Source organism: Bos taurus, chromosome 11 (assembly GCF_002263795.3).
Source record: "Bos taurus isolate L1 Dominette 01449 registration number 42190680 breed Hereford chromosome 11, ARS-UCD2.0, whole genome shotgun sequence".
NCBI lineage: Eukaryota > Metazoa > Chordata > Mammalia > Artiodactyla > Bovidae > Bos > Bos taurus.
Window position 1 is genome coordinate 48,518,639 of NC_037338.1, and position 22,554 is coordinate 48,541,192.

A 22,554-nucleotide genomic window follows, 5' to 3' on the forward strand; every position below is an offset into this window, starting at 1 on the left:
GGACACAGATTCCCAAAGTCCACGCCTCAGTTTATCCCCCGGAGCACAGAGGGTGGGGCGGCCCCGGGGTCTCTGTCCTGCCGATTAGGCTACCGCAGGGTCCCCTTGTGAACGGCGGGGGCACCGGGGCGCGCTGAGGAACCGCCCGAATTTAACCGGGGGACCCGGGGCCAGCGGGGCGGGGCGGGTCCCGCGGTTGCCCGAGCCTCTCGCCGCCCAATCGCCGCGGGCCCGCGGTGCCCCGGGGGGCTGGGGCCGCCGCCGGAACGTGCCGCGGCTGCGCCGACGCGCGAGCGCCGGGCAGGGCGGCGGGCGCGTTCAGTCTGGCGGCGGCGGCCGTGCGCGGACGGACGTGCCCGGAGCGCCGCAGCCGAGCCGCCCCGCGTTGCCGAGCTGCGCCCGCCCGGCCCCCGCCATGGTGGCATGGATCATCTCCAGGCTGGTGGTGTAAGTGGCCTCCTTCCCCGCGTCCCTTCCTTCCTTCCTTTCCCTCCTTCGCCGCCGCCGGCCCCGGGGGCTGCGCGCGCCCCTGCAGAACGCCAGCCCGGGTGGCTCCGGCTATTAATACCCGGCGGCCGCTAAATTTAGCAGGTACAGTAGCTGCCGAGGTCGCGGGCGATCGGGCGGCGCAGGACGCGGCTGCTGCCCTGCGGGGCCGGGCCCGGGGCTCCGGGGACCGGCGGGTGGGGCCGCTAGGGCTGGGGCGCACGGGGTTGCGCCGGGGGCCGCGTGTCGCCGCGCCCGGCCGCTTTGTTCCCCCGCTTGATGGGCTTGGTAGAGGCCCCGAGTGGGCGCGCCGCGGGGACACGCGTCCCTCTTCTTGGGGGAGAAACGCTGGCCTGGGATCGCCCCGCCGCTACGCTTTTGTCGGGTGAAATTGACAGCAGAGCCTGGGCGCTGCCTGGAGGGGTAGTCGTGGAGAAGGGCAGAGAGGCAGAGGCGGGGCTCCCCAGGGGGTTGAAAAAGACTCCTTTTTAGGGTTCTCAAATTGACAGCGGCCAAGGGAAGTGGGACGGAGAAGGACACCTCTGAATCTCGCGTCCCCTTGTCTGAGTCCTTTGGCGGGGGGTTTGAAGGAGAGAGATAGACAGGTATCTATCTCCGGGCAATTTCCAAGTGACAGACGGCCACCCTGACGGTGGCGATGACACCTCCTCGGCCTTGCAGGAGAGCGCAGAGTCATCCGGGGTGAGGCCTGCGTGAAGTCATCGCGGGTGGGCGTGGGGGGCGTTTTCTGTTCTGACAAGCCCCAGAGCTGACTAGACCTTTGAAGATTTCCTTCTCTCGTGGATTTGCCCTCCTTTGGAGGTAGACAGAGCCATCTATTCGAGTTCCTCCCCTTCATTGACCAGCCTCTCCTGAGTCAGATTCGCCACCTGCTCAGGGAACCGGGGTGAAATTGGTCTGGGAAGGGGGGCCAGGTGGTGCGATTCTGTTTTTTTCTTTGTCTGAGAAAGAGGGGCTCCCGACTCCGGTTGATTCTGCACCATCACCCTCCACGTTTAGGAACACCTCCCATCTCCTACCCTTCTTTCCTGATTTTCAAAGAAGCCGGTCAGGGGCCGCTTTGGGAAGCAGTACTCAGCATTGTCTCCCGGCCACCATTCTGGGCTTTCCTCCCAAAGCCAGTGCATGTGCCTTTCAGCCCCCCGAGTTGTTCATTCCTTGCGGGCCTGTCCTTGCAGCTGTTGCCGCCTGCTGGGGGTTTGTGCTGTACCTAGAGGTGGCATGTTAAATATTTAGAAGATTTCTGCGGGCAGGGCTGGCATGAATAACCCAGGGAAGTGGCTGGCACGGTGGCTGGCCCCACCTTGTGCCCGATCAAGGCCTGTCTTGCCTTCTGGGTGGTTTTTTGTTTGTTTGTTTTTTTCTGAAGTAGTGCTGTGATTGTCATATTTTCAAGTGGCTTCTGGGGGGACTTCAGGGTGGGGCCAGAGAGTTGAGCTGGCCAGGCTGGAGGGCTCACTCTCCATAGGTCCTGCTGGGCTGGGGCTGGAACACTGAGGAGCCAGGCTTTCTGAGGTCCATGTGTCATAAGGGGTCCGTGTGACCATCTTTAATTTTATTAGCACCCTCAGCTTATATATGAGGCCCCTGAGAGGAGTGGAGAAGAGAGGCATAGGTTTGGGTGGGGTCTTAGGGACTTGTTATTTTCAAAAATAACCACACTTCCCAGAAGTGAACAGTTTCATTTCAGAGAATGTTTTGTTTGTTTATTTATTTTTAATTGAAGGATAATTACTTTGCAGTGTTACGTTGGTTTCTGCTGTACAACAAGATGAATCAGCCATAAGTGCACAAATATCCTCTCCCTCTGGAGCCTCCCTGCCCCCTCCCTTCCACACCTCTAGGTCATCACAGAGTACTGGCCTGAGCTCCCTGTGTAATACGGCAGCTTCCCACTAGCTGTTTTACATATGTGTGCTTAATCGCTTAGTCATGTCCAACTCTTTGCAACCCTATGCACTGTAGCCCGCCAGGCTTCTCAGTCCGTACAGATTCTCCAGGCAAGAATGCTGGAGTGGGTTGTCGTGCCCTCCTCCAGGGTATCTTCTCAACCCAGGGATGGAACCCAGGTCTCCTGCATTGCAGATTCTTTACCGTCTGAGCCATAGTAATGTATATATGTCCATTCTGCTCTCTCAATTCATCCCACCCTCTCCTTCCCCAGCTGTTAAATGACCATGAGAAGTGCTCCTTAGCCCAGGGCCCTCTACTCCAAGGGGGAGTTTTGGAATGTGGGGTTGTTATTCCCACTGTCAACTCCAAAAGTTCAGAGATACCACCTATCCCTCCAGCCCCCAATTCTGCAGAAATCCAACATGTGTCATTTGTGAATTGTTAAAACCATTTTAATAAGCAGTACCTGTTTTGTATAAAAATACCTATTCATTATAGGAAAATTAGAAAATATAGACCATATAGACTATAAATCATCTACATGGCTACCATATGTGCGTGTGTGCTAAGTCACTTCAATTGTGTCTGACTCTTTTCTGCCCCAAGGACTGTAGCCCACCAGGCTCCTCTGTCCATGGGATTCTCCAAGCAAGAATACTGGAGTGGGTTCCCTTGCCCTCCTCCAGGAGATCTTCCCTACCCACCCATTAAATCCGCCCGCCTCTCTTGTCTTCTGAATTGGCAGGCAGGTTCTTTACCGCTAGCGCCACCTGGGAAGCCCAGCTAATGATAATTTTAAGAGGTATATTTGTCAAGATGTGTTTTCCTAGGTATGTACAAATATACATATGCACGTATGCTTGTATTTACCATTCAAGGAGATTATTGATTCAGCCCACATTTCACACACCCCTTAGCAAAGAGTAGAAATCCCATGTTTGGAGCCAGAAAACCCTTGGTTCAAAACCCAATTCTGCCTCTTGCCAACATCCCAGTTCACAGCTCAGATCCAAGGAGATACTAGTTCACAAACACTAGTTGAACTCATGTTACTGTTGCAGAGATTTCAATGATCCTTGACTGATAAATTGTCAGGGACCACTGAAAGCATTCAGTCAACGAGAATCCCCTCCTTCTGTCCTCCAAGCGAGGGTGTACAAATTCTGGAAGGAGCTTTCAGATGTTATTCCTACAGATTTCAAACTGGCTGCCCTGGTGGCCACCTAGCATTAGTGGGTTGGCTCTGGGCTTGCAGCCCTGATCCCTTTTCTTTGTTTTATATATTGGGGTTCTGGATCAAATGTAATTTGGAAACTATGTGGGTTTTACTGCTGATAAAAACTGCTGAACCAGTCCTTCCCTCATCTGTAAAACTCTTAGTGAAGTGTGCTTTGCCTCAGGGCAGGAGGTGAGCTGGAGAAAAACACAGGTACTGGATTTTGGGGTCAGTGCTTTTTCCACCTCTGCCAGCCCTTGACCTAAAATGATGTCATTCAAGCTTTCAAGACTTCTAGTATGAAGTCCTATGATTTTGTCCACAAGTCCCTTTTCCTGTAAGCAATCTTTTCATGATTTGGTAAGCCTCTGTCACATCAAAGAATGTGTAAGGAAGACCTATCACTGTGTTCTGAAAATGGGGAGGGAGTATCTTCCTTCCAACCAGAGGCGTCAAAACAAGCTGATGGTGTCTGGGGACAGCCAGCTGTGTTTGTGGCTGTCTGTGTTGCCATGGACTGTGAGCATTTTGAGGGCAGTGGTGGTGGCTTTTCTTCCTCTCCCACCTCTTGCCCCCTCCCAAGGCTCTTTTGTGAAGTCCCTGGCACCACAGTGCCCTCAGTAAATGTTGGTTGTGTTGAATGAGGTCAGAGGCCCTGGGATAAGCCAGGGAGCTGGTCAGGGTTATTCTCTGGGGACGGAGGTTAGTGGGCATTGGCACAGGCTTGTGTCCAATGGGCAAAGCTCTTGAAACAGGAACCGATTTGAGATCCTTCTCTCTTGCCAGCTGTCTTCCTTTTAAGTCCCTTCACTTAGCTAGGAAGAATTAAGGAAGAAATATTAGTGCAGTAGCAAGGTAGCCCTTAGGGCTTCCTTGATGGCTCAGTGGTAAAGAATCCTCTTGCAGTACAGGAGATGCATGTTCCACTCCTGAGTCGGGAAGATCCCCTGAGGAGAAAATGGCAACCCACTCCAGTATTCTTGCCTGGAAAATCCCACAGACAGAGGAGCCTGGTGGGCTATAGTCTGTGGGGTCTCAAAGAGCCAGACATGACTTAGCAACTAAACAGCAACAACAACAAAGTTGGCTTTGTTAAAACCTGGTTGATAACTGCGTGGAACACGGAGGCTCATTTAGTCCTGGGCTGCTTGCCTTCTTTAAAATACTTTGTTTTCTTTCCAAACCACTCAAGGCCTAGGTGTGAACGAATTTCAAACTGTGGAGGGTAAGTTCGTGTGCACTCGGGGGAGTTGGGGCCACAAAGAGCGTCCTCTGTACCTTCTTGGGGGAATGCATTGTCTTGAAGCTTTTATTCCAAGGAGCAGGTGTTGCCTCCTTGTTTCTGGACAGAATTTTTTTGATATTTATTTATATATTTGATTACCTGGTCTCAGTTGTGGCACGTGGAATCTTTAGTTCAGCATGTGGGATCTAGTTCTCTGACTAGGGATTGAACCTGGGCCCCCTGCATTGGGAGCTCAGAGTCTTAGCCACTGGACCACTAAGAAAGTCCTTGGACAGAATTTTGTCTGAGACCCAGGCTGTTGGCTAAATGGATCCAGAGCTTCCTACCACTTAACTGGGTTGTTGGGGTTTAGTCACTAAATTGTGTCTGACTCTTGTGACTCCATGGACTGGAGCCTGCCAGGCTCCTCTGTCCATGGGATTTTCTAGGCAGGAATAGTGGAGTGGGTTGCCATTTTCTACTCTAGGGGATCTTTCTGACCCAGGGATTGAACCCTAGTCTCCTGCATTGGCAGACAGATTCTTTACCACTGAGCCACCAAGGAAGCCATTTACTGGGTTAGTAGACCAAAACTCCAACTCATTGCATGGGGAAAAAGAGAGTCCTAATTCACCAATAATTTTAAATAACCAATAGTTATGCCAAAAAATGGACTTCGCTGGTAGCTCAGCTGATAAAGAATCCACCTGCAATGCAGAAGACCCTGGTTCAATTCCTGGGTCAGGAAGATCCCCCGGAGAAGGGTTAGGCTACCCACTCCAATATTCTTTGGCTTCCCTATTGGCTCAGATGGTAAAGAATCCGCCTGTAATGCGGGAGACCTGGGTTCGATCCCTGGGTTAGGAAGATCCCCTGGAGAAAGGCGTGGCAATCCACTCCAGTATTCTTGCCTGGAGAAACCCCATGGACAGAGGAGCCTGGTGGGCTACAGTCCATGGGGTCATAAAGAGTTGGACATGACTAAGCGACCAAGCACACACACACGTGCCGAAAAATGCCACTTTTCCACGTTGCACATCTTTAAAAAAATGTTAGTTTTTAGAAAGTGAAAGTCTGATGTTTAAAACAGAGTCTTGGATTGATAGCTGAAGATCTAGCTGAGTCCTAGGGTTGGGATTTGGAGTGTGCTCTGTATGCTCTGGGTCGGGAATAGACACGTAGAGGAGTCTGGAAGGAATGTGGGTTGTCCTCGAGATATTCCCCAACTATTGCAACACAAATGGAAAAAAGAAAAAACCATACACTCTTAAATATAAGCTTTTTTCTTTGGGGCCTGCTCTGAAAAGTAGAATGCAGAAATGTGATCCTGTTAATGGAGGGTTCAGGTGGGTTAATGATTTTGCTCCTGGCACTGGGTGTGGCACAGGGTAGCAGCCTGGTGAACGTTTCAGCTGGACTGTTGAGAGGAAGGATGCCAGGTTCTAGTCCAAGTGCTGATCTGACCTGCTGGCAGGGTCCTGAGGGCAACTCATACCCACGCTAGGGCCCTGCTTCCGGCCTGTTGTTGTTTACTAGCCAAATCGTGTCTGACTCTGTGCGACCCCATGGACTGTCATCCACCAGACTCCTCTGTCCATGGGATTCTCCAGGCAAAAATACAGGGGTGGGTTGCCATGCCCTTCTCCAGCTCCCGATCTATGAGACAAGATTTTTGACCAGCATCATTCTTGGTGACATTCCAAGAGCCATTGCTCCTCTGGGCCCCTTCCTTTTCCCCAGATCCCCCAGCTGGCCCATATGCACCATGTTTGTTTATAAACAGGGGCAAGTATCCGCAAGGAAGTGAAAAATATCAGCTTAGATTCTGTTGCCCTGATTTTTGTTTATTAATCCTGCCTGCCTGCTGGGAAGTAGCTTTTGTGCCCTTCTTCCTGCTGGGTCTTAATTTGAAGGGTAGCTGACAAGTGACAGTCTCACCGAGCTAGTAATGGCTTAGTCCTCCCCTTCCTCTTAAAGCGAGCTGTCCTTTTTGGGGTATATATTATCTGCACGGAAAATGAGCCCTGCATAGAATGAGAGAAGGGAGGATCAGGCCCTCAAGTAGCCACCTGGAAAGGTTGTTATTTTGTATTGTGTGTGTGTGTGTATGTGAGTGTGTTGTCCAAGGGATTTCAAGAGGGTGGGAGGTGGGGTAGACTTGACTGTGCAATAGCCTTTGGAAGTTTTAAAAAATATTTATTTTTGTTTATTTATTTGGCAGTGCCAGGTCTTAGCTTCAGCCTAGTGGGATCTAGTTCCCCAATCAGGGATTGAACCTGGGTCCCCTACGTTGGGAGCACAGTGTTTTAGCCTGTGGACCACCAGGGAAGTCCCTGGCATCTTTGGAATTTTATTGCCAACAAAGAGCCATGCACATGCCCAACTGGTGACCAGGATTCTTGGTGTCTGTGGAAATTTTTCCAAGAACCAACAAGTGTTAAGAGAGTTTGCATTTGGGCCAAGAGAATATTTTCCTCTCACTTCTGGGCCTTGGGAAGGCCCTGATGGATTGGAAGTTGGATAGTTACATACTTATGGTTTGTTCTGAACTTTCAGATCTCACCCATCTTCACACAGAAGTGCATTGTTTTCCCTTTGGTTCATTTCAGTTGCCCTGGGGGCCTTTCCTTTGATTTATAGAGAAAAAGTAAATATAAAGAACCAAGTATCTGGTACACAGGAGGGGTGTCTGAAAGAATCTGGACAGGTAACCTGATATTATAGCTCCCAAGCCTGGTATGCATACCTCAACCAGGATGGCTGGTGGGTTTCATCTCTTATAATTGACAGGAGGTTGCCTGGGACCAGTCTTGAGATGGGGTATAAACCTGAGTTGGGCTCACTGGTGAAGGAGACCAATAAGGATTCATATAGGGAAGATGGTAATGGAGCATACAGATTAGTTCAGTATTTGCTCTTCCAAACTTAGCCTGTTCCCCATCATGGAAGATCCATCCCACTGTTCCCTAAATTAGTAAACAGAGAGCAACATCCTTTATCTGACTTAACATCCCCTCCTCATATCCTGTCTCCACCAGGCTTTGTCAGTTACGTGGCAGCACTACACCACAGATGCCTCCTTGATACCAGCATAGGGAGCTGTCCAGCCCGCGGCTCTGTAGTCTGCCTCTGTCCTCTTCGGGTGATCACACGTATGCCATGTTTTCCTTTGCCTCTCACAGTCTCAGCTCAGTTACATTCTCCCTTGGCTTCTCTCATGTACTTGTACACTCAAATCCTTTCCACTTCCTTTAGGGATATGGATGGCACTTTGGGCTTCAAAACACGTTTCCCATTCCCACTTGGTAACATACCCCATCCTACCTCCCTCTACTCCACTCCACTGTGGACGTGGGCAGGGACTCAGGCCGAGCTGCACATTTTCATGGACACAGAGATTGGTTCAGGGGTGGGTATGTAACCCAAATGGAACCCGTAGACCCTTCCCCAGGGTTTCTTGATTTGAAGCTGAGAGAGAATAGACTTGCCTGGGGGACCCAGAACTGGAAAGATATGAAGGTGGGACTGCTGGTGGCTAGCCGGCACGAGAAGAATGCGTAGAGACCGAAGAAGGTAATTATGGCAAAGCAGAGGTAAATAGGGATGAGATGCAGGAATAGAAAGCAGGAAGCTGGCACCAGAGTCTTGATTCTGGTTTCTCAGGCTCTGGTTCCTGCAGCTCCTCCTTTGATTCCTTGATCTGTCCCACATCCTACAATGAAGGCCTTGGATAGTGCTTGTAGTTTTTTTTGGCTGTGCCTTGCAGCATGTGACATCTTAGTTCCTTGACCAGGAATCGAACCTGCATTCCCTGCATTGGGAACTCAGAGCGTTAACCACTGGACCACCAGGGCAGTCCCAAGTAGTGCTTATGTGAATTAAACGTTTATTGTAGTGGTAAGGATGGACCGGGTTATGCTGCAGCAATAACCCTTAAATACTAGTGGCTAGAGACAGCAAAGATTTATTTCTTGTTTTATGCTGCCTGTTCGCTGTGGGTTGGCAGAGGCACTCTGCTCATGGTCATCACCAGAGGCTCAGGCTGACTGAGTATTTTTTGTCTCCAGGTGCTATTATTACAACATAAGGCACCAGGATTCGCTGGAGTATGGAAAGAAAATGGAGAGTCATGTACCAGCTCTTAAGTACCTCTAACTAGAAGTAACACGTGTCATTTCTGCTCACATTTCATTGGCCAAAGAAGATCATATGACCAAGCCTGAATTCAACTGGGTGGAGATTTTCAATCTCACGAAATATCTGTAGTCAGCCCCAGTGACCACCATATATGTTGAATGAATGAATCCTTACCAGCTTTGCAAACCTCTACATGGCCTTTTTTTGTTAAAGTTGGGGTGAGATGGGATTTTTTTTCCTATTGCTATCAGGACAGTGCTAACATACTCCTTTACCTCTTAACAGTAGAAAAATCTTTCTCTCTCCTTCTGACCTGTTTTCTTTATCCTGTTGGATAGTTGGGACTTCCCTAGCAGTCCAGCAGTTAAGACTCCATGCTTCCACTGCAGAGGGCATGGGTTTGTTCCCTGGTTTTGGAACTAAGATCCCATGTATGGCACAATGTGGCCAAAAAATAAAACTTATATATATATATAAACAAGAACCTACCATATAGCACAGGAACTATATTCAGTATCCAGTAATAAACCATAATGGAAAATAATATGAAAAAGAATACACACACATACATATAACATACACACACACATATATTTATATAACTGAATCACTTTGCCATAGACCAGAAACTAACACATTATTGTAAATCAACTATATTTCAATAGAAACTTCCTTGGTGGTCCAGTGGCTAAGACTCCATGCTCCTAAAGCAGGGGCCTGGGTTTGATTCCTGGTCAAGGAACTAGATCCCACATGCCGCAACTGAGAGTTTGCATGCCGCAACTAAAGAGGTCCCACTATAATTAAAAGATTCTGTGTGCCACAACTAAGACCCTGTGCAGCCAAATAAATTAAAAAAAAAAACTATACTTCAATAAATAAATATTATAAAGGAAAATATTTTTTCCTTTTTTAAAAATTGTATATTCCTTTTTAAAAGTAATTTTTATTGGAGTATAATTTATTCAGGGAAAAGATTTCAAAAAATAAAATAAAATAGATCATAGCTTTCCCCTATTGTTTAAAAACTGTCTAAAGATCTCCCGTCACACAGAGAATAAAATTCAGACTCCTCCCCATTCTCAACAAGACTCAGCAAGGCCCAGCCCTTGCCCACTGCACTGACCTCACCTGGTACTGCTCCCCCATCGCTCACTCAGTTCCATCATCTTCGTTGTTCCTGGAGGGTGACAAGCTTGTCCCAGCCAGAGGCCTTTGCACTTGCTGTGCCCTCTGCCCAGAACACCCTGGAGTGGATGGGCCATGGCCCTGAACACACTGTCCTGGATCACGCATGGCCCTTTCCCTCTTTCTGTTACGTCTCTGCTTACATGTCATGTATTTAGAAGAGGCCTCTTTTGATCACCTTCTCCAAGATATCCCCCACCCACACCTCTGTGCTCTCATCCCTACTGGAAACTAGCTTTTAATTCTTTTCTTGTTTCTGGCCAATCTCTCTACTAGGATATGATCTCCATGGTTTGTTTTGAGACTTTTTTCCTGTTTCATCTTGTAGCTGTTTTTTTAGTGTCTAGAGTGGTTCTAAGCTCATAGTTGGTGTTTAAAAAATATCCAGGGACTTTCGTGGTGGTCCACTGGTTAAGACTCCTTGCTTCCACTGCAGGGTGGGGTGAGGGGGGCATGTGTTGGATCCCTAGGAGGGGAACTAAGATCCCGTATGCCTCTATTTATAAATAAATAAATAGATAAAAATATGAATGATGACTTTGTATTCCCTCTGGGGTTAGAAGATCTTTTTTTAAATTCTTTATGATGACTAGGTCCTCTTGGTGTGTTGTCATGCCCTGTCCACCATCTGCATGCCCCACAGAGGAGCTCCTGTCCCTGAGATTTGTGATCAGAATAAGTGATGTCAAAGTGAAACTGTATAACTCAGATTGGGACTTGAACCCACAGTCTTTTAATTGAGACTACATCTCGTCTCAGGAATTAATGAAACTCGGGTTCTTGATATTTTACCATGGAAAGAACTCAGTGAGAGACAAAGTGATCGGTAAGAAGTGGATTTATTTAGAGAGAAACACTCCACAGACTCAGTGTGGGCCATCCCAGGAGGTAAGAACAGCTAGAAGATCCTTTTTTAAACCTAGGTTTGTAGAACCCTGATTCATGACTGTGACACATAGCTTAACCTCTATAAGCCTCAATTTTCTCATCTGTTAAATGAAAGATTTGGCTTCTGCCTCTGGCAGTGTAGAAAACTATATAGCCTGAAACTCCTCCTATAAGAAAACTGAATGAAACATTTTTCTAAAACTTGTGGATGAAATCTAAGTGATCCCCTAAAAACATAGCCAGACTTTTAAGTAAGAAATTTGCCAAGAGACAGGACAGAGAGAGATCTGTTTTGCTGGGCTGTAAACTAGTCCTGCAGCAGCCGCACAACAGACTACCCTGAGATTTAGTTTCACACAGCAGCCGTTTTGTTATCATCTCCTCTGGCTCTGTGTTCAGGAATTTGGGCAGGACACGAACCACAAAACTCATTTCTGCCCCGTGGTATCTGGGTCTCAAACGGGATGATGCAAATGGCAACAAGTGGCAGACTAGCCATCTCTCACTTTTCATGTGTTCCAAGACCTCTCCACTTGGTCTTTTTATGTGATTTCTCCAGCATGGAGGCCTTGGAATAGTCAAGTTTCTTACATGGTAGCTCAGAGCTGCAAAAGTGAGTGTCCAAGAGGGAGTTCCCTAGTAGTTCAGTTGCTAAGAGTTTGGCTGGTCTTGGTGCAGTACAATGTGGGTTCGATCCCTGGTTGGGGAATTAAGATCCCACTTTTCATGGAGCAACTAAGCCTGCATGTTGCAACTACTGAGCCCACAACAACTAAGCGTGCACACTGTGAAGCTCGTGTTTCACAACTAGAGAGTCCCTGCACCACAATGAAAGATCCTGCATGATCCCACATGATACTGTCATACGGGTCTTTCCTTGTGGCTTGCAGACTTTCTAGTTGTGCCACCCGGGCTTAACTGCTCCACCTCATTGGGGTCTTAATTCCCCCACCATGGATCAAACCTGTGTCCCCTGCCTTGCAAGGTGAATTCTTAACCACTGGACCATCAAGGAAGCCCCCTGCAAAACTTTCCATCAGCTGGTCTCAGAAGTCCCAGGACAATATTTCAGCTGCATTCTATTGGCCAAACAAGTTGCTAAGGCCATCCTAGATTTGAAGAGAGAGAGTTTAGACTCTCCCTCTCCATAGGATGGGGAGAAGTAATTTGCAGCCATCTTTAATATACCATCCTGGGGGACTGGCCTAACTTGATTTTAGTATCTCAGTAGAGAAAAGAGGGGCCTTGAGTCTGTGGGGGTAATAAGTCAGAGCTGAACATTGCATATAGCTCAGATTTGAAGGGCATTTTGCAGCCTGCTGCTGCTAAGTCGCTTCAGTCGTGTCCGACTCTGTGCGACCCCATAGACGGCAGCCCACCAGGCTCCCCAATCCCTGGGATTCTCCAGGCAAGAACACTGGAGTGGGTTGCCATTTCCTTCTCCAATGCATGAAAGTGAAAAGTGAAAGTGAAGTTGCTCAGTCATGTCTGACTCTTAGCGACCCCATGGACTGCAGCCTACCAGGCTCCTCCATCCATGGGATTTTCTAGGCAAAAGTACTGGAGTGGGTCCTCAGTAAAAGCATAGACCCACTGGCACAGGAAGATGGCAGTGAAGTTTGTCTGTCTTGCCCAGGGTTCTTGGTAGGGGGAAACTCTCCCTTGGGAATTTGAAACCTTCTATGGCCCTGTCCTTATATGGATTTAGGGTTTAAATAAACACATTCTGCATGGTCTCTGTACCCTTAGCTGAGAGATTAACATAAACATTGTTCCTAGAACAGCATTACTCCTGCAGCATCTGATAGAAGTTAATCCAGCCTCTTCCCTGGTGGCTCAGATGGTAAAGAATCTGTCTGCAATGTGGGAGAATGGAGTTCGATCCCTGGGTTGGGAAGATCCCCTGGAGAAGGAAATGGCAATCCACATATTCTTGCCTGGAGAATTCCATGGACAGGGGAGTCTGGCATGCTACAGTCCACTGGGTCGCAAAGACTTGGACACAACGGAGCATAAGGACAATGGAAAAAAAATTCAGCCCACCAAACTGCTGGTTCTGCTGCCGCTAAGCTGAGGGGAGTTAAGAATAGCCTAAAAAGGGACTTCCCTGTCAGTCCAGTGGTTAAGATTTCACCTTCCAATGCAGGGGGTGTGGATTCCATACCTGTTTGGGGAACTAAGATCCCACATGTCTCAGGGCCAAAAAAAAAAAAGAAAGAAAACATAAAACAGAAGCAGTATTGTAACATTCAATAAAGACTTTTAAAATGGTCTACATAAAAAAAAAGAATCTAAAAAAAGAATAGCCTAAAGAAAGAACACTCTGATGTTCTTACTTTGTGTCTATTTCCAGATTCTCCTTGATTTGTAAAAAGTAATTATTGAGTCAGTAGAAAAGATTACAAAGAAGTAGTTACGATACACAGTAATGGATAATAAATGAATGCTCCTTTACTCGCCAACCAGTTTAAGACATAGAAAATTACCTTCATTGTATCAATATATCACTGTTTACAGACATCTGGGGTCTTCCTAGATTTTTGTTTTTCTCTTTTGCTTGTGAAAGGAAAGGATTTCTGCAGTGAACATTCTTGTGTGTGTTTCCTGGTACACCGGTGCACAGATTTCTTTAAGAATGGAAAGGCTGACACATAGGGTATATGTATCTTTCACTAGGCCAGATAACATAAATTAAGTTTCCTAGATGTATGGGTCTCTTTCTGGGCTTTTTATCCTATTTCATTAATCAACTTGTCTGACCCTGCACCAGGATCACACTGTCTTCAATACCGTAACTTTTACGAAAATTCTTGGTATCTGGCCTGGCAAGTCTCCACATTTTTTCATTATAATTTGCCTTCTGAAATGGTTTTTCTCCAGAGAAATATATTACTTCAGTTGTGCCATGTCTTTACCATCTCTTGCTATTGTCACACTTGGGAATTTTTGCCAGTCTGGTGGGTACAGAATGGAATCTCATTATAGGTTTTAATTTGCATTTCCCTGAATACTAATGAGGTTGAACATCTTTTCATATGTTTATTGCCCATTCATGTTCTCTTTTCTGTGAAGAGCCTGTTTAAGTCTTGCCAATTTTTCTCTTATCCTTATCCAACTGATTTGTAGGAGTTCTTTAAATATTTTAGATGCTAATCCTCTGTCACTATGCATTACACATGTTTTCTCCCAGTTTCTGGTTTATTGTTTCATTTTCTTCGTGGTGTGTTTTAATAAGCAGAAGTTCTTAATGTGATTGCAATGGATTTAGCAATTTTTTCATTTACAATTTATACTTTTTGTGTCCTAGGAAAACCTTACTTACCTGAAATCATGATGCTATTCTCCTTTATTGTTCCTAGCGATCAGTTTAATAGTTTTCTCATTCACATTAATTTCTTAACCCATTTTGAGATGATTTTGGTGTATGATGTGGAATAGGACTAGAGAGGTTTTTTTCTATAAAGAAAACCAATTGTCATAGCACCGTTTATTATAAAGTGTGTCCTGTCTCTTTACATCTGTGATTTCCAGCCTGTCATAAAGTAAGTTTCCATGATGTGTAAGTCTATTCTGGGCTCTTTATTCTGTTCCTTTGAACAGTTTGTCTGGCCCTGTACCAATACCACTGTTTTCATTACCATAATTTTATGAAAATTCTTGGGATCTGTCCTGGCAAGTCCCCCCTACCTTCAAAAGTACCTTAGCCCTTTCTCTTCCATATACATGTTTTGAATTATCTTAAAATTATAACACAGATGCATAGACACGGAGACATACACATGCTCACTCAAAAATCTTTTGGGGGTTTGATTGTAGTAACATTGATATTCTTGAGGTATTGAGTGTTCCAATCCATAAACATGGTCTCTATCTGTGTTTATGGTCTTTAAAGATTTTCAATATAATTTTATAATTTTTAATGTAAATATCTTATGTATCATTTTTTAGATTTATTCTGTTACTTGATGTTTGTTGATGCCTGTGTATTTGGTATCTTATTAAAATTTTCATCTTCCAGTTGTTTGTTAGACTGCATCCTTGTCAAACTGTAGATTCTTTTGGGCTTTCCAGATAGAGTCATGCCATCTGAGAAGAGCAGTGTCGTGTCTTTCCAGTAATTATCCCCCTTTTTCCCTGCCCCTCACTATCCTGGTTAAGATCTCTAGTGCAAGATGAAAAACAGTGATGAAAGCAAGCCTTCTTGTCTTGTTCCTGATTTAAAAAGGAATGCTTCAGCATTTTCCCATAAAGTATTGTGCTAGCCGTAGGGTTTTCAGAAAACTTTAAAAAGAAAACTTTACAGAAACTTTTAAAGAAAACTTTAAAGAAGCTTTAAACGGTAAAGAAAACTTTATTGTTGTAAGTTTTGTTTTCATCCTAGTTTGCTGACAGTTTTTTTATTGAATGATATGGTATTTTATCTGATCCTCCCTTGGAGATGATAATGATTTTTTTGGCCTTTAATTTGTTAAGTGGCAAATTGTATTAATTAGTTTTACCTTTAATCAATTTTGCCTTCTTGGATAAAGGCAATTTGATTATAAAGTTATTTTTCTTTTTTGTTGTCAGAACAACCCGAGATTCAATTTATTCATGTTTAGTTTTTCTTTTTAAAATTATATTTGTGAGTGATATTAGCTGTGCTGTCTTGTCTGGTTTGGTTAAAAAGATTATGTTAGCCTTATAAACCAAGTGGAGGGCGGATATATCCTCCTTTTTGTACTCTGGAATAATTTGTGTAAGATTAGATTTCTTTCTTGTGTGTAAAATAAGTGACCTTACCAGTAAAATTATCAGGGCCAGGTGTATTATTCTGTGGGAAAAACTTAACATATCTGTTTGATTTCTTTGATGATTTTAGAGTTTCTCTATTTTCTTGAGTCAATGTCAGTTTAGAGTTCATTCATTTTACTAATTTTTGAAATTTATTGATAGTTAACATTGCTTCTGTCCCCCACTCCTTTTTTCCTTTTTTTTTTAAAGCAATATTTATGATTGAGATTAATATCACTACTTCAATAAGCAAATCATCCCATTAGGGGAAAAAAGGGAATTAAAAAAAAATTTTTTTAATCTAGCTCTCATTAGATATATGGTGAGGTGTTCTTACTCTGTCTTCCATATCTCTTCATTTCTTATTTCTGATTCCTGTTTTGTCTTTACTACTTCAAAAAAAATTATTTATTTTATTTATTTGGCTGCATCGGGTCTTAGTTGCTGATCTTCCTTGTGTCATGAGAAATCTTTTCTTGGGGCACATGGGCTTCAATAGATGTGGGACATGGGCTTAGTTGCTCTACAGCAGGTAGGATCTTAGTTCCCCTACCAGGGATCGAATCCTATGTCCCCTGCATTGCAAGGTGGATTCTTAACTACTGGACCACCAGGGAAGTCCCTCCTGTGCTTATGAATAATTTTCTCCACATCTGTCTCTAATTAGCTGCTTATTTCTATTTGGTCATACTTTATGGCCTCTGTTCCCTCCACATATTTTAAGATTTTTTAAAAAATTTATTTAATTATTTGTTTAGTTTTGGCTGTGCTGAGTCTTGGTTGCTATGCGGGCTTTTTTCTAGTTGGGTTGAGTGGGAGCTGTTTCTAGTTTCGGTGTGTGGACTTCCCATCGTCATGGCTTCTCTTGTTGTGGAGCACAGGCTCTAGGGTGCACAGTCTTCAGTAGTGGCAGCGCATGGGCCCGGTGTTTGTGGCTTCCGAGCTCTAGAGCACAGGCTCGATAGTTGTGGTGCATGGGCTTAGTTGCTCTGCTACATGTGGGATCACACCCATGTCTCCTGCTTTGGCAGGCAGATTCTTTGCCACTGAGCCACCAGGGAAGCCCCCTTCCACATATTTTAAATTCATGGATCTTTTATCCATGCATTATTTGTAATGTCACACATGAATCATTTAGAAACTATTGACTCACCAAGTTAAATGCAGATCTTCTAAATGTTGACAAATACACAGTGTCAAAAAGCACTTTCATTAATTTCATCATCAATCTCATCAGAAAAGTTTTTTAAGTGTTAGGACACTGTCAAGTTCATGGTAGGAGAGGAAATTTTTCAAAAATTCTAGTCTTTGCTTAAAATATCAAATTTTACCATTGACAACAAACCTTATTTGTTTTTCTTGAAGAAATGGGCTCATTTCCTAAAACATTCTTGCCAGATGAATAGCCATGGTTTGTTAGTCAATCAAGTAGCGATAGTGTTCCCTGAAAAATAGTGGATAATCAGCACATAACTCAATGACCCAAGGGCTTTTCCTCATGACAGGGATCATACATTGGTATGCAACAGTGCTTAATGCTTACTTCCCATTTCATCACAAAATATAAAAAACAACTCTACTCCAAGGTCAAGATTTAATAAAATTGATGATTTCTGCTTCATCATAATGACATTCTTAAATGAAACAGGCTTTTTTTTTTTTTCCCTACTGGGTCGTGGTGAGGAATACAATCACTACTGCCAAGGTTTAGTGCCATTGCCTTGATTCATGCAAAGGCTGTGGTTTTACCCTCTATTGTTTTTGCACCATCAGTGCAAATTCAACACAGTGAAAAAGGCAGATGTCTTCGTATTGTCATTAAAATTGTTTTGACCTCATGAACCCTCTGACAGGGTCCCAGAAACCCCTGGAAAGGGTTTGGGGGTCTGCCAGAAGTCTGTGGAGCCTGCTTGAGAACCATTCACTGTTCTATACAATCAACAATCTTTTCCATACTTAAGAAAATCAACTGTCTCTCCACGGTTTCACCCAACATGTGGTCCATACTCAAATTAACCCCAGTTTTTAAGAAACTCTTTATTTTTTTCTTGTTTCTATTTGGATCCAGTTAAAGCTCACACATGTTATCTGGCTATTGCATCTTTGACTAACCTAGAACAGTCCCCCCACGTGTGCGTGTTAAGTCACTTCAGTCGTGTCCAACTCTTTGAGACACTGTGGACTATAGCCTGCCAGGCTCCTCTGTCCATGGGATTCTCCAGGCAAGAATATTGGAGTGGGTTGCCATGCCCTTCTCCAGGGGTTTTCCTGACCCAGGGATTGAACTCGCATCTCTTATACTTCCTTCATTGGCAGGTGGGTTCTTTACCACTAGCGCCACCTGGAAATCCCATCAACTTTATGGAAACTCTTGACTGTGATATAGATGTTCTGGACTTGTCAGACTTGTCCTCATGGTTAGACTTAAGTCAGACATTGTATAGATGGTGAGATGCACTTCCCACTACCTTCTGTCAAGCGGACAGAATGTCAGGCTGTCCCGTGATTGATTATACCAAACTTGTCGTCGTTGTCGTTTAGTCGCAAAGTCATGTCCAACTGTTTGTAACCCCATAGACTGTAGCCCACCAGGCTCTGTCCGTAGAGTTTCTCAGGCCAGAACACTGGAGTGGGTTGCCATTTCCTTCTCCAGGGGATCTTCACAATCCAAGAATTGAACCCACATCTCCTGCATTGGCATGTGGCTTCTTTACCACTGAGCCACTGAGGAAGCCCACCAAACTGGATCACTTGGTAAAAAAGAAAAAATTTACAGTTTCTTTAAATCCAGAATTTTTAGTTATTTTCAATGGGAGGGTAATATCCAAATATCTTGTCTGATACTATTGGAAATAATAATATCCTTTTGGGTGCTCATTTTTGAGGTTCAGAGGTGTAGCAGTTAGAATTCTTTTGGTTCCAAGAAAAAAAAAAAAAAAACACAAAAAAACTCATGCTGGCTCATATAACTTAAAAGTCTAGGGTGGGGCTGACTTCAGATGAGGCTTGATCCAGCAGCCCAGGGTCAGCACCAGATTCTCTTGGTCTCTCCCCTACACCAATGTTAACAATGTGTTCCCCTTGTGGACACATGGTGATTTCTAGCAGCTTCTAGGGGTTTTCGGGTCCAGGAGGAAGAGGGCATCTCTGAGTGTCTTCGTGGGACACAAGGAAGCTTCTTCCTCAGAAGCTCCTAGCAAGCATCTTGCTCTCCTGATTTTGGTCACACACCTGTCTGGTTAGATAGCATCACTGTCTCAATGGTCATGAGTTTGAGCAAACTCCAGGAGTTTGGGAGATAGTGGAGGACAGGAAAGACTGTCATGCTGCAGTCCATGGGATCGCAAAGAGTTGGACTCCACTGAGCAACTGAACAAGCCCAGGTGCTGTCTTTCCTGGCCTGGCCAGCTCAGCCCAGCCCTGCCTGCTTGCTCCCCCAACCTGCGCTTGCCTCATCTCAGGAGAGGCAGCCTCCAAACTCTGAGGTCAGCCCATCCCCGCAGTTTCCTCCTGGATGTAACTGAGGCTCAGCACTGACCTGGGGGCAGCTCTTTGAGCTTAATGAGGCTCTGAGCAAGCAGGTGCTTTCCCTGCAGGACATGGTGCTGGCTGGGGGCAAGGTGAGGTCAGCGGTGGTTGCGGCAGGCCTTTCACCAGGCTGGGAGCTGTGTGGCTGGATGAAGTCACTTGGAGTGGGAGCTCTGATCCTGGGAAGACAGTTTGGAGACAGCTTTCCAGATGATAGATGGACCATCCCACTCACTGTGGGGCAGTCCTTCCTTTACCCCATGGTATGTACGTGCATGCTCAGTCACTCAGTCGTGTCTGACTCTTTGAGACCCCACAGACTGTAGCCCACCCATCTACATGAGACTCTGTCCATGGGATTCTCCAGGTAAGAATACTGGAGTGGGTTGCTGTGCCCTCCTCCAGGGAATCTTTCCGACCCAGGGATTGAACCCACTTCTCCTGCATTGGCAGGTGGATTCTTTACCACTGAGCCACCAGGGAAGCCCTTCTTGTTGGATACAGAGTCACAAGCATGGTGGCTTCCAGGCTGAGACCAGCCCACCTGTGCTTATTTGCCTTGTGGTATTTGAAATTTGAGTCATTCACCACATTTAAAATTGAGAGCTGTGGCAGCCACATCCAGATTTCTGTCTTCTCTGGAAGACTTGGACAATTGAGGCCCCAGGGTGATTTCAGCAGGGCAGCATCAGCTGAGCTGAGCAGTGGCTGCCCCTGGGGCACATGCCCCTGGGTCTACTCAGCCCCACCTGGTCCAGTTACTGAAGGCTGCTGGAGATTACCACTGCTCATCGTACACCTGGTCATTTCCCTCACCAGGCTGATGCAGTATTTCCAGAGCAACCTGGGCAGATAGGCATTAGTATCCCTGTTTTACCAGTGAGGTAACCAAAGCCCAAACTGATTTCAACGTTTGATGTAAGAAAATAGTCATGGCCCAGTTCATTCGTGGCTCTGCTGCTTAACAGTTCTGTGAGCTTGGGTGAGTCACTTTGCCTGCCTGGGTCCCAGTCTCCCCATTCATAAAATGAAGGGAGGGGGTAGCTAAATGCTTACAGGGTCCTATGACATATGTCACCTGATTAGTCATTGGCTGTTTGCTGCTTGGTTCTGGAGGGACACAGATCTGTGCCTTGGTTCCCAGACCTAAAGGCAAAACTTGGATCCAACCAGTCTGCCAATGCAGGAGACATAAGAGATGCAGGTTTTGATCCCTGGGTTGGGAAGTTCCCCTAAAGAAGAAAATGGCAACTCACTCCAGTATTCTTGCCTGGAGAATTCCATGAACAGAGGAGCCTGTTTGGCTACAGTCCATAGGGTTGCAAAGAGTCAGACAGGACTGAAGCGATTTAGCACAGCACAACCATGATACAAGTAAGTACTTTAAAAACTACATTTATTTATGTATTTGGCTGCACCAGGTCTTAGTTGAAGCATGAGGATCTCCGATCTTTGTTGCAGCAAACAGGATCTTTTAGTTGTTGTTTTTTAGTTATAGCATGTAAAATCTTTAGTTGTGGCATGCAGGATCTTTAGCCTTTGAACTCTTAGTCACTCTTAGTTATAGCATATGGAATCTAATTTCCTGATAAGAGATTGAACCCAGGTCCCCTGCATTGGGAGCGTGGAGTCTTAACCACTGGACCACCAGGGAAATCTGCAAATGAGTACTTTTATTGACATGTTTGTACTCCAAGTAAGATGTTGCATGGGCAGCTGTGTGTGTGTTGTTTCACTTTATCCTGACAGTAGTCCGATGGGATAGGTGCATAGTGTTATTTCTGTCTTACAGATGAGCAATCTGAGACTTAGAAAGGTTAAGGAATTTGCCCAGTTCTTAATGGTTATCCATTGGCTCTGATCACAGCCTTTATTTGTCTTTGTTTGGATGTTGCAGCATTCTTTCTGTCCAGAAAGGATCATCAATAGTGGAAGGCAGTGAGAGAGCAAGGATCCAGCCCTTCTGCAGGCAGTCAGACTCATGGAGATGCCAGAGCCCTGTGGGCTGGGCTGGTTGGTCCTCAGAGGTCGTGTGAAAGAGGAGCAAGTGGTCTTCCAGGTGCACTTGGATTCCCTTCTGCCTGGAGGCAGGCATGTGCCAGGCTAAGGTGTGGGGGTAAAATGTGCCAGCTGTGTTTGAAGGACCAGACTGACTCAAGTTGAGAATTCATGTTGGGATGTCTGGGGAGTTCAAGTGGGGAAGGTAGATTTGAGGTCGAAGTATTGGACTTTGCTTTTAGACAGGAGTGAGCCAGTGAAGGTTTTTAGAAAGCGGAAGTGATGTGAAAACAATTCTATCGATGTCAAGTTTGAAGCAACAGGGTTGAACCAGAGTCTTGGCAGTAGGAATGGAGAAAGAGGACTGAATTGGTAAGTCAATATAACAGAAATAATTGACAGAACCTTGAACCCCACATGTGTATAATCAGAAGGAATTTTGGAAGTCATCTAGAGCTTTAACTTGTCTTGGCGTGGGGACTCCCCCTTTGGTGGCGTCCATCACAGTAGTACATTGAGTCACTTTTTTCCTAATATTTATTTGGCTGTGCCAGATCTTAGTTGCAGCATGTGAGATCTTCATTCTTCCTTGTGGTGTGCAGGATTTTTAGCTGTAGCATGTAAATTCTTAATAACCCTTTAGTTACAGCATGTGGGATCTAGTTCCCTGACCAGGGATCGAACCCAGGCTCCTGCATTGGCAGTGCAGAGTCTTAGCCGCTGAACCAACAGGGAAGTCTTTTGAGTCACTTCTCATGCAGGATAATGGAATAGTTGCTTATGTGGCTGTTAGTTTCTTGAACCAGCATGTAAGGGTGAGAGTTACTCAGTGTCTGTGCTGATGTGAATAGTGTCTCCCCAAAGTTCGTGTCTACCCGAGACCTCACATACAAAAGACACAAAGATGCGTGCATGCTCAGTCATGTCTGACTCTGTGACCCTATGGATTGTAGCTCATCAGGCTCCTCTGTCCATGGAATTCTCCAGGCAAAAATATTCAAGGAATGGGTGGCCATTTCCCTCTGCAGGGGATCTTCCCCACTCAGGGATTGAACCCACGTCTCCTGCATCTCCTGCATTGCAGGCAGATTCTTTACTGCTGAGCCACCAGGGAAACCCACCCGAGACCTCAGAATGTGACTTTATTTGGTAATAGAGTCTTTGCAAATGTAGTCAAGTTAGGATGAGTTCACACTGGATT

General features: G+C 45.5%; 1 protein-coding gene across 8 annotated transcripts in view; it reads left to right on the forward strand.

Moving 5' to 3' along the window:
- The first annotated feature begins 320 nt into the window (after nt 1-320).
- The window catches only part of REEP1 (receptor accessory protein 1), a 136,887-nt gene continuing 114,653 nt past the window's right edge, over nt 321-22,554 (forward strand). For all 8 annotated transcript variants that reach the window (XM_059891517.1, XM_059891519.1, XM_059891518.1 and 5 more), the window contains 1 exon segment: nt 321-447. In XM_059891517.1, coding sequence (XP_059747500.1) covers nt 416-447 — 32 coding nt within the window. In that variant the 5' untranslated portion in view covers nt 321-415.